Source organism: Aspergillus terreus, genomic scaffold (genome assembly GCF_000149615.1).
Source record: "Aspergillus terreus NIH2624 scaffold_15 genomic scaffold, whole genome shotgun sequence".
Lineage (NCBI taxonomy): Eukaryota > Fungi > Ascomycota > Eurotiomycetes > Eurotiales > Aspergillaceae > Aspergillus > Aspergillus terreus.
In genome coordinates, this window is record NT_165938.1 from 1,121,751 (window position 1) to 1,137,138 (window position 15,388).

The 15,388-nt window shown below is 50.8% G+C and overlaps 5 protein-coding genes across 5 annotated transcripts; 4 read left to right on the forward strand and 1 right to left on the reverse strand.

Moving 5' to 3' along the window:
- Positions 1-157: 157 nt before the first annotated feature.
- ATEG_09889 (uncharacterized protein) lies at positions 158-2,993 on the forward strand (the record flags this gene model as incomplete). The annotated part of the gene is made up of 4 exons (XM_001218510.1): positions 158-277; positions 330-816; positions 875-1,084; positions 1,138-2,993. 4 exons carry the CDS (start codon positions 158-160, stop codon positions 2,991-2,993), a joined length of 2,673 nt encoding a protein of 890 aa, XP_001218511.1.
- A 1,661-nt stretch (positions 2,994-4,654) lies between these two features.
- On the reverse strand, positions 4,655-7,348 carry ATEG_09890 (glycoside hydrolase family 2 protein; the record flags this gene model as incomplete). Its single annotated transcript, XM_001218511.1, has 3 exons — positions 4,655-5,700; positions 5,770-7,154; positions 7,218-7,348. The coding sequence occupies 3 exons, from the start codon at positions 7,346-7,348 to the stop codon at positions 4,655-4,657; spliced, it is 2,562 nt and encodes an 853-aa protein (XP_001218512.1).
- A 368-nt stretch (positions 7,349-7,716) lies between these two features.
- On the forward strand, positions 7,717-9,346 carry ATEG_09891 (FMN-dependent alpha-hydroxy acid dehydrogenase; the record flags this gene model as incomplete). Its single annotated transcript, XM_001218512.1, has 5 exons — positions 7,717-7,735; positions 7,788-7,846; positions 7,904-9,047; positions 9,106-9,179; positions 9,260-9,346. 5 exons carry the CDS (start codon positions 7,717-7,719, stop codon positions 9,344-9,346), a joined length of 1,383 nt encoding a protein of 460 aa, XP_001218513.1.
- A 1,202-nt stretch (positions 9,347-10,548) lies between these two features.
- ATEG_09892 (uncharacterized protein) lies at positions 10,549-12,096 on the forward strand (the record flags this gene model as incomplete). Its single annotated transcript, XM_001218513.1, has 5 exons — positions 10,549-10,806; positions 10,870-11,021; positions 11,101-11,346; positions 11,402-11,837; positions 11,896-12,096. 5 exons carry the CDS (start codon positions 10,549-10,551, stop codon positions 12,094-12,096), a joined length of 1,293 nt encoding a protein of 430 aa, XP_001218514.1.
- Positions 12,097-12,676: 580 nt separating this feature from the next.
- ATEG_09893 (fungal specific transcription factor domain-containing protein) lies at positions 12,677-14,694 on the forward strand (the record flags this gene model as incomplete). Its single annotated transcript, XM_001218514.1, has 2 exons — positions 12,677-12,700; positions 12,823-14,694. 2 exons carry the CDS (start codon positions 12,677-12,679, stop codon positions 14,692-14,694), a joined length of 1,896 nt encoding a protein of 631 aa, XP_001218515.1.
- Between the last annotated feature and the right edge of the window lie 694 nt (positions 14,695-15,388).

The window sequence follows — 15,388 nt, forward strand, 5'->3', positions numbered from 1 at the left end:
GCTCTAGATTTTCCCCTTTGCTGCTCAGTCTTTAGTTATTTTGACCCCGACTGGGTCATCCACTCTTTGAAACAACTCTCAAGTCACTCTTTTGTGTCTTCACTCGTTTATTCCCGCCTGAAGGGATTTCCTTCGTTTAATATTCTTTCCTGCTAGCATGGCCCCCATCCGGTCATGGATTGGGCTGCTGTTGTGCCCGTTGCTGGCCCTGGCCCGCAGGGAGTCCGGTAGCATCATCCCGAGGACATACATTGTGGAATTCAGCGATGAGCATGTCGTAAGAAACAACTTCCCCTGAGTATGGATAATGCAGTGCTAATCTACTCCAGACCACGGACACCTTTCTTGTCGATCTTGCAAAACGCGATGTTCCGGCAACCCTTGGTACCGATCTGTCATTTTCTCTTTTCAACGGTGCATCAATCAAGTTGCCAGGGCACACCCATAATAAGCGTTCCGTACTCCAGACCATCTCTTCCATGTCGTCGGTGAAAACGATCACTCCTGTGAGGGAAGTCCACCCTCCCACACGGCGGGTCATGACCGCAGGAGACGCAACTTTCTCTCATAGCGCATCCAACCTGCACCGCCGCGACGTCGATACTCAAGTGGAGGTGCCGCATCAGATGACGGGTGTGGACAAGCTCCGTGCCGAAGGATACTATGGTTCAGGACTTCGGGTTGCTGTGGTCGACAGTGGCATTGATTATAAGCATCCGGCTCTGGGTGGTTGCTATGGCGAAGGTTGCCTTGTCGCCTTTGGTTATGATCTGGTGAACGACGTGAACGACCCCTACGACAACTGTGATGGACACGGTATTATATTACTATATTATCCGTTATTGTGTTTGGACCTTGCTAATGCAGCGTACAGGAACCCATGTGTCCGGTCTCATTGCAGCCCAGACGAACCCGTACAATTTCACTGGTGTCGCACCGAACGTGACTCTCGGCCACTATAAAGTATCGAACTGCGGCCAGAGTGCCTCGACGGAGCGACTCATGCAAGCTTTCAAGCTTGCCTTCGAAGCTAAGGCTGATATCATTACTACATCTGTCGGTGGCTACAGCGGTTGGTCGGAAGGTTTGCTCTCCTTGTCCTCACTCTGATAGACGGCACTAACTCGTATCCCATAGAGCCATGGGGCGTGCTTCTCCAACGGATCGTTGCTGCTGGTGTTCCTTGCCTTGTTGCAGTTGGTAATGATGGGTTCTATGGCCCATTCCTTGCATCTAACGGCGCAGATGGCAAGGGCGCCACGGGTGTCGGGGCCGTCAACAACCTGTTGGCCCCAATGCTGCTCACCCGTGCCACCTACTCGACAAGAAACACCACTAAGGAATTTGGCTGGTCGATCTCTGGACACGCCGACTTTGTCAACGGCACCTACGAGCTCCACCCCGTAAGCCTCAACGCCTCGGTCGAAGGCGACGCCTGCCAGCCCTTCCCATCCAACACTCCCGATATCTCCAACAAGATTGTCCTCATTCGCCGGGGAGGATGTGGCTTTGCAAAAAAGGCCAAGAATGCTGCGGACGCCGGTGCAAAGAACATCCTGTTTTACAACAACGGCCCGGGAACCGATGACTTTTCATTCCCCGCTGGCGACTTGGTCGGTGTTGGAATGGTCCCGACCTCGGTTGGTGAAGAGTGGGTGAAACTGGTTGCTAGCAACGTCTCTGTCAGTCTGCACATGGTCAGCAAGAAGCATGCGCCGAAGATCTACATCGCCGAGAAAAACAAGCAGTCTGGCGGATTTGTCGCCGACTTTTCGCAGTGGGGTCCAACAAACGAACTGGTCGCTCTGCCGACAGTTGTTTCTCCCGGTGGTTTCATGTTGTCGACGTATCCGCTTGATATGGGAGGCTATGCGGTGGAATCCGGAACTTCCATGGCGACGCCCTATTTCGCAGGTTGCATCGCCCTCCTGTTGGAAGCGCGAGGAAAGATTTCTCCTGCCACCGTCAATACTCTCTTTGCCGCCAACGCTAATCCTAATGTCTTGCACGATGGTGTTACAGCCTATCCCTACCTCGACTCCGTCGCTCACCAAGGCGCCGGACTGATCAACGTGTACGAGGCCGCCCATGCGACGACTATTCTGAACGTGAGCAGTATCGCTTTTAACGACACGGAGAATCTGGCACCGGTGACTTTCAGTGTCAACAACACTGGTTCGGAGAGTGTTGAGTACTCCATTGGCCAAGTGGATAGTGCTACGTTCTATACCCTTCCCGCCGATGGCAGTCCTGTTCCCGCCACATTCGACGCTGGAGATTTCATGGAAATGAGCAACGAGCATGCGTCGTTATCGTTCAGCTCGCAGAGCATTACCATTCCGCCGGGAGAAGTCTCTGTCGTCACCGTCTCAGCCACCCAGCCACAAGGACTCAACGAATCCCGACTCCCCATCTACAGTGGCTACGTTACTTTGAATGGCACAAACGGAGACTCGTTCTCCATCCCGTATCTGGGTGCCGCAGCGGCGATGCGCAACGTCACCATCCTAAACAGCCTCCACGGTAAGAATTATCTGAGCTCCAGTATCAGCCGCAGCCCCGTGCAGGCTGGTCACACTTTCATCCTGCCCGCCCCCAACTCCACGACCGCCGGAAACAACACAAGCAACCCGGTCTTCAACCTTCGTCTCTCGATGGGAACGCGCCTGCTGCGGATTGATGTCAAGCCCGCGAATGCTACCTCGAACGCGACTAGGGTCCTTGGAGAGCCCATTCTGGGTCAAATTTCGGGATATCCAGAGCGGTTTCTGTCTCGACAGGCCTTCCGCTCTCGGCCTATCCATTGGAATGGTGAACTGGATAATGGCAAGTTCGCCCCTCCAGGTACTTATTCACTCCTCGTGAGAGCGCTCAAGATCTTTGGGAATGAAGAGAACGAAGAGGACTACGATGTGGTGGAAACGCCGCAATTCAAGCTGAAGTATGAGGGACAGGGAGCGATTGCTGCCCGTTGGCGTGGCCGCGGTTTTTGATTTATTGATTCTGTAAGAGATTCGATCATCTAGACCTGTATATACCAGGAGACATAATGTAATTAGTTGGCATCGTCTGTCGAAAACGTATCCCGACTATTAATAATGGATAGAACGGCGCCAGGCAGCTCGCAGCCTGCACTATCACCATTCGAGCATAGTTTCTGCAGCCCCGCACATTCTGTCTACCCCTGTCTCCCCCCGGCTATCGACATGCACATTGCCCTACCTACTTAAGAATCCGGTATGAGAATGGCGCTGTTCAAGCTACCACGAGAGATTCTGACCGAAATATACTGCAACCTTTCGCATACTCATGATGCCATAAATTTGGCACAAACATGCACCGCGGCCAGTGAGCTACTACGTCGGCCCCTCAGTTGCCGTAGAATTCTGCAATCGATCGTTTCTAGAAATGACAGAGCACGTCAAGACGATATCGACTTCTCTGGTACTGTATCTTACAATTGTGGTGTTGGAAGATACTGATACTTTGGCAGTCCTGAATAACATTCACGCCGACTTGCTCCTCGACAATGCGCTTGGTCCGACTGCAACATCACTATCCGATTTCTTGGTGCAATTTGAATGCGTCGACAGTGAATCTCTTATGGACACGATCATCATCAAAAGCGCCCGATATCAGAGGAAGTTAATGGAAGAGTCTCCTTCCACGGCGACCAGCAGTAGAACAATCATAGCCCGGTGCTTGCATTGTTTTGTTATCGTGTCCAAGATTGCCCATAAATTGCACGAAAAAATAGACCATGGGGACATAAAGGCGTACTGCTCCAGGCTTGAACGGAGCAGTTCTAACCGCGTGGGTAACATCAAACCCCTTTCATCCCTTTTGTTTGGCATACTTGAGGATCTGGAAAAGATGGTCCGGCAGGGAACACCCAAGGAATGGCCTATTATTTTGACAGTTCTCTGCATCTTCAACTGGATGATAATTGAGCAGCATCGAGAAGATCACGAAATAGCGAGCCTGTTGGATGAGATCGATACAGAACCAGTGATACCCCTTGGCCATCTGGCGTCTCCTCTGACTACGCTCACCCGAATGTTCTACATTCAAATGAGAGGCAACCATCCCTTCCGAAGTTCGTGGGATTGTGATGCGTATTCCAAACTTGTCCAGGGTGATTCTTGCGCAACAGGCCAATTCGATATGCTCCACAAAGCTTGGATCGTTGCGAGTGAGTTGATCATTTCTTCTTCTCCTGATTTTGTCTGACATATGTTGTTATAGCTTGTGCAGAGGACTGTGCCGTTGAACTTGATCTTGATGGCAATGGCTATCAGAGGGTGGAGGTCTCGGATTCTTATGAACACCAACTACAAGAAGGCTTGTCAGGCTGGGTGGAGAGGGTTGAATGTTTTTGCCATGGACCGTCCTTCGTGTTTGAACGTTACCCACCATTAGCTGCTTCTCTTAAGCTTTGGGAGTTGAAATCTTTGGATACAGACTGTTTAGAATGGTGACCCCGATTACCTACCAGTCAATGACTGTATTCAAGATTGGAATGTTGCATTGCATGCTTCTAATTGCTCCCAGAGCCAACACGACTGAAAAGAATTCAGTGGTTTCTGCCCCGCTACGAACGCAACGTGGTCTATATGCGACTTGATACAGAGCTCGTCAAGCTGATACTCTTTTGTCACTGGCATGCATGTGCGCCAATGTACGTCCAAACAAGCTCCTTATTCGAGATGGATCCTTGATCCACTCTGACAATGTGTTCCTCACCAGGGACGAGGTCAAATCCGTTGTCACTCAACTTTAGCCCTTGATGCTCCTCGATCACGAACCCTTTAACAGGCAGATCAGCTGAAACGGTAATCTGGTCCTTTGACGGCGAGACTTGGACCTTGACATTTCGATTCGAAAAATCCAGATACTTCAGAGGCTGAGGCCAAGCGATGTCCGTAGCCACAACGTCCCCTCCAGTACTGATGACTGCGTAAATAATGAATGGATCATAATCGCCAGGATGTTGAGGAGGGCACATCCTCGCATATTCATTTTTAAGCACCTCCGTCGTGGCATTGGGCTCTGCCAACCTCTTAGTTGTGATAGTCTCACCGATGAGTTTTCCCGAACGGATGGAGATGAATTTGACGGTCACATCAATCTCGACCGCTTCTTGCAGGCTGCTCGCAATCCACACATCGAAATTGCATGAATTGGTTGCCATCGGATTAGCGTGGCCTGTAGTCCAGACTGGACAATCCCGAGCGATGCCCACATCAAGTGGCTTCAATGCGCGTGCAATGGCATAGAAAGCCGGCTTTTTGACCAAGTAATAATCCACAATAGCCCATGACATGGTGGGCCAGCAATCGTTCAGCTGCCAGACAAGTGCTCCACCACATTGCCTTGTCCCTTGTCGTCCCCACATCCTTCTCCAAGTCTTGTATGCATACCGCATTGTCTCGGCTTGGAGAACATGGGTGACATGAGTGAAAGCCTGTAGGTCCGACGGCACCAAGAAGTTCTCCGCGACGTATGTCATGAGACGGCGCTCGTGGTCAATTGCCTTGTTGCGGAAATCCATCATCATCGAGCCGGGGCGTTGTTGGGCTGGGTCGGTAATGACACGACGAATTGTTTCCAGGTGAGGATAGGCTTCCATCCCAAATTCGCTGATGAATCGTCCTGCGAGGTCGGCGCAGTCCTGGTATTTTCGCATTTGACCATGCCAGACTGTACATACTGTTAGTTCATGAAGGAAGATCTCTGATGAATGAGTGGTTGGCAGAAAGGTTAACTTACTATCCCACTGATGAATATCGCCCACGGTCGGATCAGCTGAGTGTTTACGATCACCCCACGGACTTCCGGGATGGTAGATCTTGGATGGATCCTCCTCCTGGATCCATTTTGGGAGCAGATACTCGTAGGTGTATCGGGCTGGAAATGTGGATTTCCGCCACGATTCGGGATCGTTATCTTCTGGATCGTACTCCAACTTGTATCTCTCCAGGACTTGGTAGTCCTCATTGTTTCCGGCCCAGATGACCACAGAGGGGTGTGACCTGAACCGTCGGATATTTTGGCGTGCTTCCTCCTCAATCGAGGCTAGAAACGAGGGATATACAGGGTAGCTGGCACAGGCAAACGCAAAATCTTGCCAAACCAAGACGCCCATCTCATCGCATGCATCCAAGAACGCATCGTCCTCATAGATTCCACCACCCCATACACGAATCATGATCTGGTTGGATTCCACCAGGAGTTTAATCCAGTCGAAATAGCGGTCTCTAGACATCTGCGCCAGGAAGCTGTCTGGGGGGATCCAGCATGATCCACCGCAGAAGATGTCGATACTGTTGACTCGGAAGTAGAAAGACTTGCCAAACTCGTCTTGTTCTTGGACTAGCTCGCAGTGGCGAAACCCGACAAGCTTGGATTGAGAATCGAGCCTTGCGCCTTTTCGAAGGAGCTCTGCAGCCAATCGATAGCGTGACGGCTGTCCATAGCCGAGGGGATACCACAACGAGGGCGAGTCGAGCTGAAAGGCTGCCTTTACCAGCCCATCAGGCCCGACCCGACAAGTTTGCTTGACAGCCTCCACATCTTGGCCCACGAGCGATAGAGTGACCGTATCCCCTTCCTGAAGTCCCTTGCCTAACTTCGCATATAAGTGTCCAGAGACACGTTGAAGGCCAGGAGAAACCTCGTACTCGACCCATACATCGTCAATTCTCGCAATGTATTGCTCCAGTACAACAGGGCGCCACGGCCCAGCAGTCATTAAGATGGGACCCCAATCCCAGCCCCAGTTATACTGGGCTTTGCGGACAGGAATGCGGCTTGCCTCAGTCTGGCGGACGTGGAATGTATGCTCTGGATGTTGCTGGATCAGTTCTCGACCCCGCAAGAGGGCCGAATGGAAGATGATCTGGAGCTCATTCTCCTGGTCACTGTGCAAGAACTTTGAAACATCCACTCTGTAGCTGGTATGCATGTTTTCTGACTCCAGAATGGTAGTCCCATTGAGAATGACAGTAGCAAAAGTGTCCAGCCCACGGAAGACTAAGTCAGTGGTCACTTTCTCCGATGACAGGGCTGTAGAGAAATTGGTCCGGTAGACCCAATCCTTTTCTGCGATCCATTGTACCTCAAGTTCATTAGCATCGACAAACGGGTCAGGTATCCTAAGCAAGTGTTATTGGTGCTTGAGAAGAAGTCTAGTACGAGATTGAGGGAATAGAACAGACTTTTTGTTGGCGAGAAGATCAATGTGGACTTGACTTGGGACTTTTTTCACTGGAAGCCAACTACTCATGGTTGAGCCTCCGTGCTCCTTCATAACCCAGCCGGTGCTGAGTTCCTGCGTGAGCTTTTGCATGTTGCTACCTGAAAACGAGGTGGTCTTGTGAAGGCCGCGATGACCAGAGTGGAAGCAAAGTCGCCCTTAGAATGGTTGAAAGATTCAGTAATGCACTTTGCATCTTCATGTCGTCTAGCTCGCCTTGTTAAAGTAACACAACACGACATCCCCCACGCCGACTCTGGTGACTTGAATCAATTGCGGGGAAAGACCGTGTTATTCCCGTACCCAAAACGGCACGGGATTTCAAATCCCCACGAGACACACGGAGATCTTCACCCGCGCCTCAGGCTTTGTGCTATTTATGATGACTAGCGAGAAAGAGCGAGGAGCTGCTGTCAGGGCAAGCACAGCGAACAAGAGACACGCCAAAAGGTTAGCAAAGCATGTTCCGATTGTCCGACTGTAAGTCAGCCCTGGGCTGTAAAATATGTCAGGCTAAGTCGTCAAACTCCAGTACGAAATCATATCAGCGAAAGCAGTTGCTGGATCGCCATCCATGGACATGTTTATGATGTGAGTTTGAGCGGTTTTAATAATATTTGTATTTGGTCTCATTAACGTTGTACTCAGATCACAAAGTTCCTAGGCAGTCATCCAGGCGGGAAAGCGATCATCCTCCAACACGCGGGAATTGACGCCACTGCTGCCTTTGGGGATGTACATGCTGCGGAGCTGCTGGATGAATATCCCGACTCCGTTCAACGCCTCGGTCGACTGGGATCCAGCTCTCGGGGCGGTAAAGAAGCAAAAGCCGTTAAAACTCCCGATATGGCGACAATATTGAGTGTAGCGGAGCTAGAGAGCCTAGCTCATGAGCGTCTCAGTCCCAAAGCACTCGCATATTACGCATCCGGCTCCGATGATGAGATCACAAAAACCGCGAATGGAAACATTTTCAAGTCTATCTTGTTCAGACCTCGGATATTCGTGGATTGTTCCTCCTGTTCCTTGTCAGTAACAATCATGGGCAACCAAGTGGGACTGCCAATCTTTATTTCTCCAGCGGCGATGGCGAAGCTGGCACACCCATCCGGCGAAGCTGGCATCGCGTCTGCATGCTCCAGATTCAATGCGCTTCAGATAATTAGCAAAAATGCATCCATGTCAGTGGCAGACATCGTGCGAGCAGGTCCAGATGCAGTATTTGCCTGGCAGCTTTACGTGCTGAAAGATATGAACGTCACAGAGCGAATTTTGGCCCAGGTCAGCAAGATCCCACAGATCAAGTTTATCGTTTTAACACTCGACGCTCCGTTTCCCGGAAAGCGCGAGGCGGATGAGCGTTACAAAGCAGCGGTAGTGGCAGCTGGAGCTCCTCCGCAGGTTTGGGGGACCAATGCCACCCTCACTTGGAAAAAGACATTGAACTGGCTATGCGGGCACACTCGACTGCCTATTGTTCTGAAGGGCGTGCAGACGCACGAAGATGCATATCTAGCAACACAGTTTCCTGCCGTTAAGGGCATCATTCTGTCCAACCACGGCGGACGTGCGCTTGACTCGGCCAACACGCCTATGCAGGTTTTGTTGGAGATACAAAAATTCTGTCCTCAGGTCCTGAACCAGCTCGAAGTCTTCATTGATGATGGCATCAAGAGAGGCACAGATGTAGTCAAGGCTCTTGCTATGGGAGCTAAGGCGGTCGGACTTGGTCGAGCAGCGCTTTACGGGCTGGCAGTTGGCGGAGAGGAGGGTGTACACAAAGCCCTACAGAGTAAGTCGGCATTATCCTCTGTATATAACGTTAGTACGGTTTTGACGCTGTCTTATAGTTCTTGCTGATGAGACCACAACCGCTATGAGACTCCTGGGCGTGAGTAACGTGAGTGATTTGGGACCACATCATGTAAGTACCGAGTCGTGCAACTAAGCTTCTTCAACAAATGACCCCGAGATTTGAGACATTTATTCAGTTAATATAAACAGGTAAACACCGCTGCGTTGAACTCCCTCCTCTATGATGGCCCTTCCAAATTCGAAACGATCGAAGAGGGAACCAGAGCAAGATTATAGACATCCATATAGGGAGTTTTCAGCAAATCTCTTCCATCGACGTCTCTCAACTTATACCGCACGATAGTTGATTGTTTTGACGGCCATTTTCAATTCTAATTAAGAATATTCGCGTTGCGCCTAGTTGCCTTAGAAATTACATATGATATGAACGCTGGTTTCGCCACCATGCATTGTTAGGGATCCTATACAGAACACACCCGGGCTACTTGACCGATCCATGACATACGTTGGGACGAACGAATACAGATACTCAAATGTTAGGAGATAAGATATATGCGAGAGTTTATATGTTGTTAACGCAGCATTCTACTCTGTATCAATTCTCTCAGGCGATTCTGAAGATGCTGCTCAGCATCCCACGGATTGAGCAGTCACTACGTTGGGTTGAAGCCAGGACCCCCACGGAAAACGGCCAGACTTCCGTCTCTTGACGTAGCAGTGGTAACAATGCAAGTCTCCTTTTTTGTCACTTGACTAAGTACTGTAAGAAGTTGCGGCTGTTTGCACACCACACTGCCTACTGCTGGCGTGGACGGGAATTCATATTCCCGTTCGACGGATCCAGCCTAGCCTCGAAAATGCAATGTTTCCCCGTGGGGATGGAAGGACAGAAACTTTACTACTAGACCAGTATCATCCAACATGCCTCTATAAAAGCCCTTCAACGGCCGATCATCGGTCATGAGGGAGATGTCGCTCATCATCCATGTTCCAACCGAGAAACGCATTCATATCCTTCGTCAAATCTGTCCTACCAGGCCCACACATTCTCTTTGACAGAGAACACTACCGTGCACCTTACCAATGGCACACACAAAAAAAGACACTGTACTGAAGGAGGTTGAGGATGTAGAGGATTCGATGGAAACCTATGCCAAAATCCTGGCTAGCAACAAGCCCAATCCACTAGGGCCAGGATATATCAAGCTATATTTGCTGTCCGCAGTGGTGTTTCTGTGCTCGACCATGAATGGTATACCCAGTTCCAACTACGATGATAGCTAAGATATGTCTAACTTGAGACACAGGGTTTGATAGTTCGTTGATGGGATCGATCAATGCGCTCCCAAACTACATCAGCTACTTTAACTTGCCGGAAAACGGCAACGCAAGCACGGGCATTGTCTTTGCCATTTTCCAGGTGATGCTTCTGACCAGATACAACTTGGGCGATGTTAATGACTTTCCAGGTTGGCCAAATGTGTGGTGCACTATTCATCTGGATGACTGATTGGTACGGACGAACATGGCGCATCTTCTTTGGATGTCTGGGGGTCTGCATTGGCACAATCATCACCTCCGTGGCCACATCTCTCCCGATGTTCATCGCTGGCCGGTTTCTGCTGTCCTTCTTCGCGACTTGCGCTCACACTGCTGCTCCCCTTTATCTGGTTGAGATCGCCCCGCCTATTTATCGCGGGACGATTGCAGGAATGTATAACACATTTTACAACGTTGTGAGTGTTGCGTGGCCCGTCACTCGTGGGAGATCAAATTGACCAAGTCGCAACATGGTATAGGGCTCCGTTTTCTCAACATCAGCTGTGTATACATGTCACAAATACCTATCTCACGACAGTGACCTGGATTGGCGACTCCCTCTGTGGCTTCAGATAGTGTGTCCGGGTCTGGTTTGTCTGATCATCAAATTTTACCCAGAATCCCCTCGATGGTATGCCGTCTGACTCTCGGTCCTCTTTTTATGTGGAGATCTCGGGATCAAACATAAACTGACTGGCCATTTGCGAAAGGCTTGTTTCCAAAGACCGCCATGGCGAGGCTCAGGATATCATTGCCACATATCACGCCAATGGCGACGCCGAGCATCCTCTTGTGGCACTCCAGATGAGGGAGATGCTTGCTACTGTTGACCGCGAGCACCAGTCCTCCTGGAAAGACCTCTTTGACCTCCGAGTCCTTGTTGAATCCAGGTCCAGTCGTTATCGCCTGATGCTGAACGTAGCTTTCTCTTGGTTCGGCCAATTCAGTGGAAACAAGTAAGCCGTTGCCGTCCAGTTTACTAGAATGCGAAACCCCTGACGGCGCGTTTAGCATTGTATCCTATTACCTGCCCATCATGCTCAATGGGATCGGTATCACTGACACTGACCTAAAACTGATACTCAACATCGTATATGCAGTCATCGGCTGGGTGGCGTCTATATTCGGCTCTCGCCTTCACGATGTCGTGGGGCGTCGCAAGATGCTCATGAGCACTACGGCGGGTATGACGGTTTGCCTGGCTATCGTCGCCGCGTGCGCTGCTGGGTATACCGAATATGGCAACCAAACTGCATCGACCGTCAGCATTGTGTTCATCTTCATGTTTGGTGCTATCTTTGCTTGTGGCTTCACGCCGATGCAACCCATCTACCCGGCAGAGGTTGTGAGTAATAAGATGCGAGCCAAGGCCATGGGGACATTCAAATTGACAGCTGGAGCGGCCGGGTTCTTGAATACATTTGTCGGCCCTATTGCATTGTCCAACGTGGGTTTTCCATTCCAGTTTTCCTGTCCCAACAAGTCTGGACTAATGCGTCTTCTAGATCGGATACTGGTTCTATGTGTTCTTCGTTTTCTGGGACACTTTTGAGTTGGCTTTTATGTATTTCTTCTTTGTGGAAACGAAAGGATCGACCTTGGAGGAGCTGGATGTCTTTTTCAAAGCGAAAAACCCACGAAAGGCTAGCATTGAAGCTGTCAAAGCCCGAAAGCGGATTATTCGAGGACAAAGAGATTCTGTTTGACAATCTCATGAAATTCATTATGTGTATCTTTGTAAGTAAAGTTTGCTAAGCACTTCATCCCGACATCACATCCAGAATATATCCCTAATAAGCGACAAGGGAACCAAGAGTAGATCGTAGGAGGATTCTTGCAAAAAACAGAGGGTTCCATAGAAACTACACATGGTATATCCATCTCGCCAATCTTGTTGAGATAAGTTGTGTACAGCTGGAGATTTTCGTCTACTTAATCGAGTCTCGCTTCGCCATATGGTCAAAATCAAGTGCTTAGCGGGAAATATCAGCAGTGGATCGGCTATCGGGTAAACTTCATCCTCCCCACATTCCCTCCAGTTGCGTTTTTGACTGTGATGAGCGCACATGAGAGGCAGAGTTAGATGCCACTTTAAGGACAAAAGACAATGACTGGCCATTTCTGTGAGAGCCGATTAGTAGGATCACTAGCAGCCATCGCCTCATCATACAATGTTCCACACCTTTGAAACCAGGACGCCAGGCGGGTCTGTGACGCCAAGGCTCGAGACAGCGCGCAAAGTGAATAAGTCATGCTCCGAATGCACACGCCGCAAGGTGAAATGCGATGGAGGTAGCCCGTGCACAAGTTGTGTGTACTATAGGATTCCTGGGTCGTGTACCTATCGACAGCGGACCAGACGGCAGACGGCGAGCAGGAGGTAAGCCCTCCCCAGGTCCTATGGTATCCGCGGGTCAAGTTGCTGAGAAGAGTTGCATGGTGCTGCTTCATACAGTGCCTTAAACAAAGCTACCGAGACAGTCCGTCGGCAGGCGGCGGTTCTTCAAGTGCTGTTTCCTCACGTCACTTTGGATGATCTGGTGGACAAGGACCGAGCTGAGCTCATCCGTCTTCTATCGCAATCTTCCTCAACAAACGCAGATCTACCAGCAGAAAGATTCGTCGTGGCGTCATCCGTGTCCGACAGCCCAGAAAACGATCCCAGTGCATTGGAGGAGTCAGATGAAGCAGATGATTCGGAGGACCGGCATTGGGACGAGTCAGCAAAAGACCCTGCAACTCTGGCAACCAGCGACGATATCAACGCCATTGGGCTGGCGGGCGACCGACGCCGCCGGTCATATCTGGGGATTTGCTCGGTAGGTGCGGTTCTCAAAGCATTATTCCGGCTTTGTCCAGGCGCAAAAGAGTGCATCATAGAAGACTCCAAGCTCTGGGCCCCCGTCCAACCGGACGACACTCGCCCTGCACTCCTACCCCAAGGCCTTGCCATGACTCCATTATTGGACTCACTGAGAGAATTGCGCTATATCACATTCTACTTTGACAACGTTCACGCAATCACGCCTTTCTTGCATGAGGAGTCGTTCAGAGCAAAATTCACGATTAGAGATCAACAAGGCTCCTCATGGTTGGGTCTCTGCAACATGGTCCTCACGGTGGGATCCATCGCTTCTGGCAGTGATACAGCTCACATCCACTACTATAACCAGGCTCGCTCGTACCTCGATCTAGATTCATTGGGTTCTGGTAACTTGGAGACGTTACAGGCGCTGTGCTTACTTGGCGGGTACTATCTGCATTACCGAAACTCCCCAAACATGGCATATTCAATCCTGGGCGCCGCTCAGCGCTTGGCCATAGCGTTGGGCTTACACCGAGAGCCGCCCACTCGAAACGAACAGCCTAACCCTGAGACACGCGGATCCTATGCGCTTCGGCTCGAGACTCGGCGTCGCACTTGGTGGAGTCTTTACTGTCTCGATACCTGGGCGAGTATGACGCTAGGCCGACCGACTTGCGGCCGATGGGATACAGCCACTATGAATACATCGTTGCCCTGCACCCTCCATTCAGAGGACCATTTCGCTACGTCCTTAAGGGCCAGCGTCGAGTTCTGCCACATCTGTAACCGTCTCCAACATCGCTTCGCCCAATTTATCCGGATCAGCGTCCATGAAGCCCAGGCCTTGGACTACGATCTTCAGCGGTGGTATGACGGCCTTCATCCAGTCCTGCAGCATACAACAGACGCTCCGCCGCGAATGAGTGTCGCGCGCGAATTCCTACGCAACAGATACTACAACGCGCGATTGATCCTGTCGCGCTGTTTCTTGCTCTACATGGCCTATGAGGATACTAAAAGGCGCCATCCTCACTCAGCGGAGCAGCAGATGGCGGGCATGTGTCGTTCCATTGCTGGAGAGACCATCGATGCAATCGCACTCCACTGGGTCCCCAATCGCACACAGGTCTGGAATGCTGCCTGGTATCTCTTCCAAGCCTGCATGGTGCCGCTGCTATCCATAGCCATGGCTAATACGTCCGATCACGCTGCAGTTGACCCTGCGGACGTCTCGGCCTGGTACGCCAGCTTGCACAAGGCCCTTGAAGCCTTCTCAGAGATGAGGCCATGGATGCGGGCATCGGATCGCGCCCCAAACATCGTTGCTGTTCTGCTCCGAGCCGTGTCGCAGGGACCCGACGGATCTATACACACACCATCCGTGACGGATGGCGCATTGAATCTCTTTGGGATGTCTGATGAGTTTCTCATCGAAATGGACTGGAGCGAGCTTCCCAATGACGAGAATATGTTCCAAAGTCTGTTTCCATTGACATGAACACGATCCAATTCTATCGGTTTTGTGAATTACACCGAACGGAATTCAACTTCTGCCCCAGCCCGCTTGTATGAACGGCGGAGTGACTGGCCGCAATCATTGTCAGAGGGTATCGACGGGAACATGGTATCACTGCAGTTGTTAAGGACAAGTATGCTTTTATCGGTCTGTGCTGCTTCCGCAAGTGTGGTTTATCGGTACGTGGCTGGTTCTGCGTAGTTTCCTTGAAGTCAAACCCTGAATATTGAGAAGTGACAATGGCCCAGGACTAGGCCTTCAAGTCCAGTGTTGGTACCTAGTTTTCCTAGAGAATGCGAATCTTGACGAAGTCGTTTCAACATTACCCTTCCTTCCTTGGATCTGCCGCCATCTGGCATCCGATGGCATTGGCGTGACAGAGTATCTGAAGCAGAGGGTTCAGGGATGGGGATTTCAAAGGGACGTATCGAGCGATTTGGATGATTTTTGTTGTCTCACCTGCCGGCTCGACTACCAAATCGACGCGAGAGACTGTGGCGCGGATGGGAGAGCCATAGTGTTGACCCGATGGTGGGATCTTGAGGGCGGACTGGATAGAAAAGATCCTCAGTGGAAAATGCACAACAGGTGCCTTCTTCTGGGGGAGGTGGCATTGGTGAGAGGGTCAGGTAGGGTTCGGAGATGCTTCGAGGCGTCCGGAGAAGAGGAAGGGTCT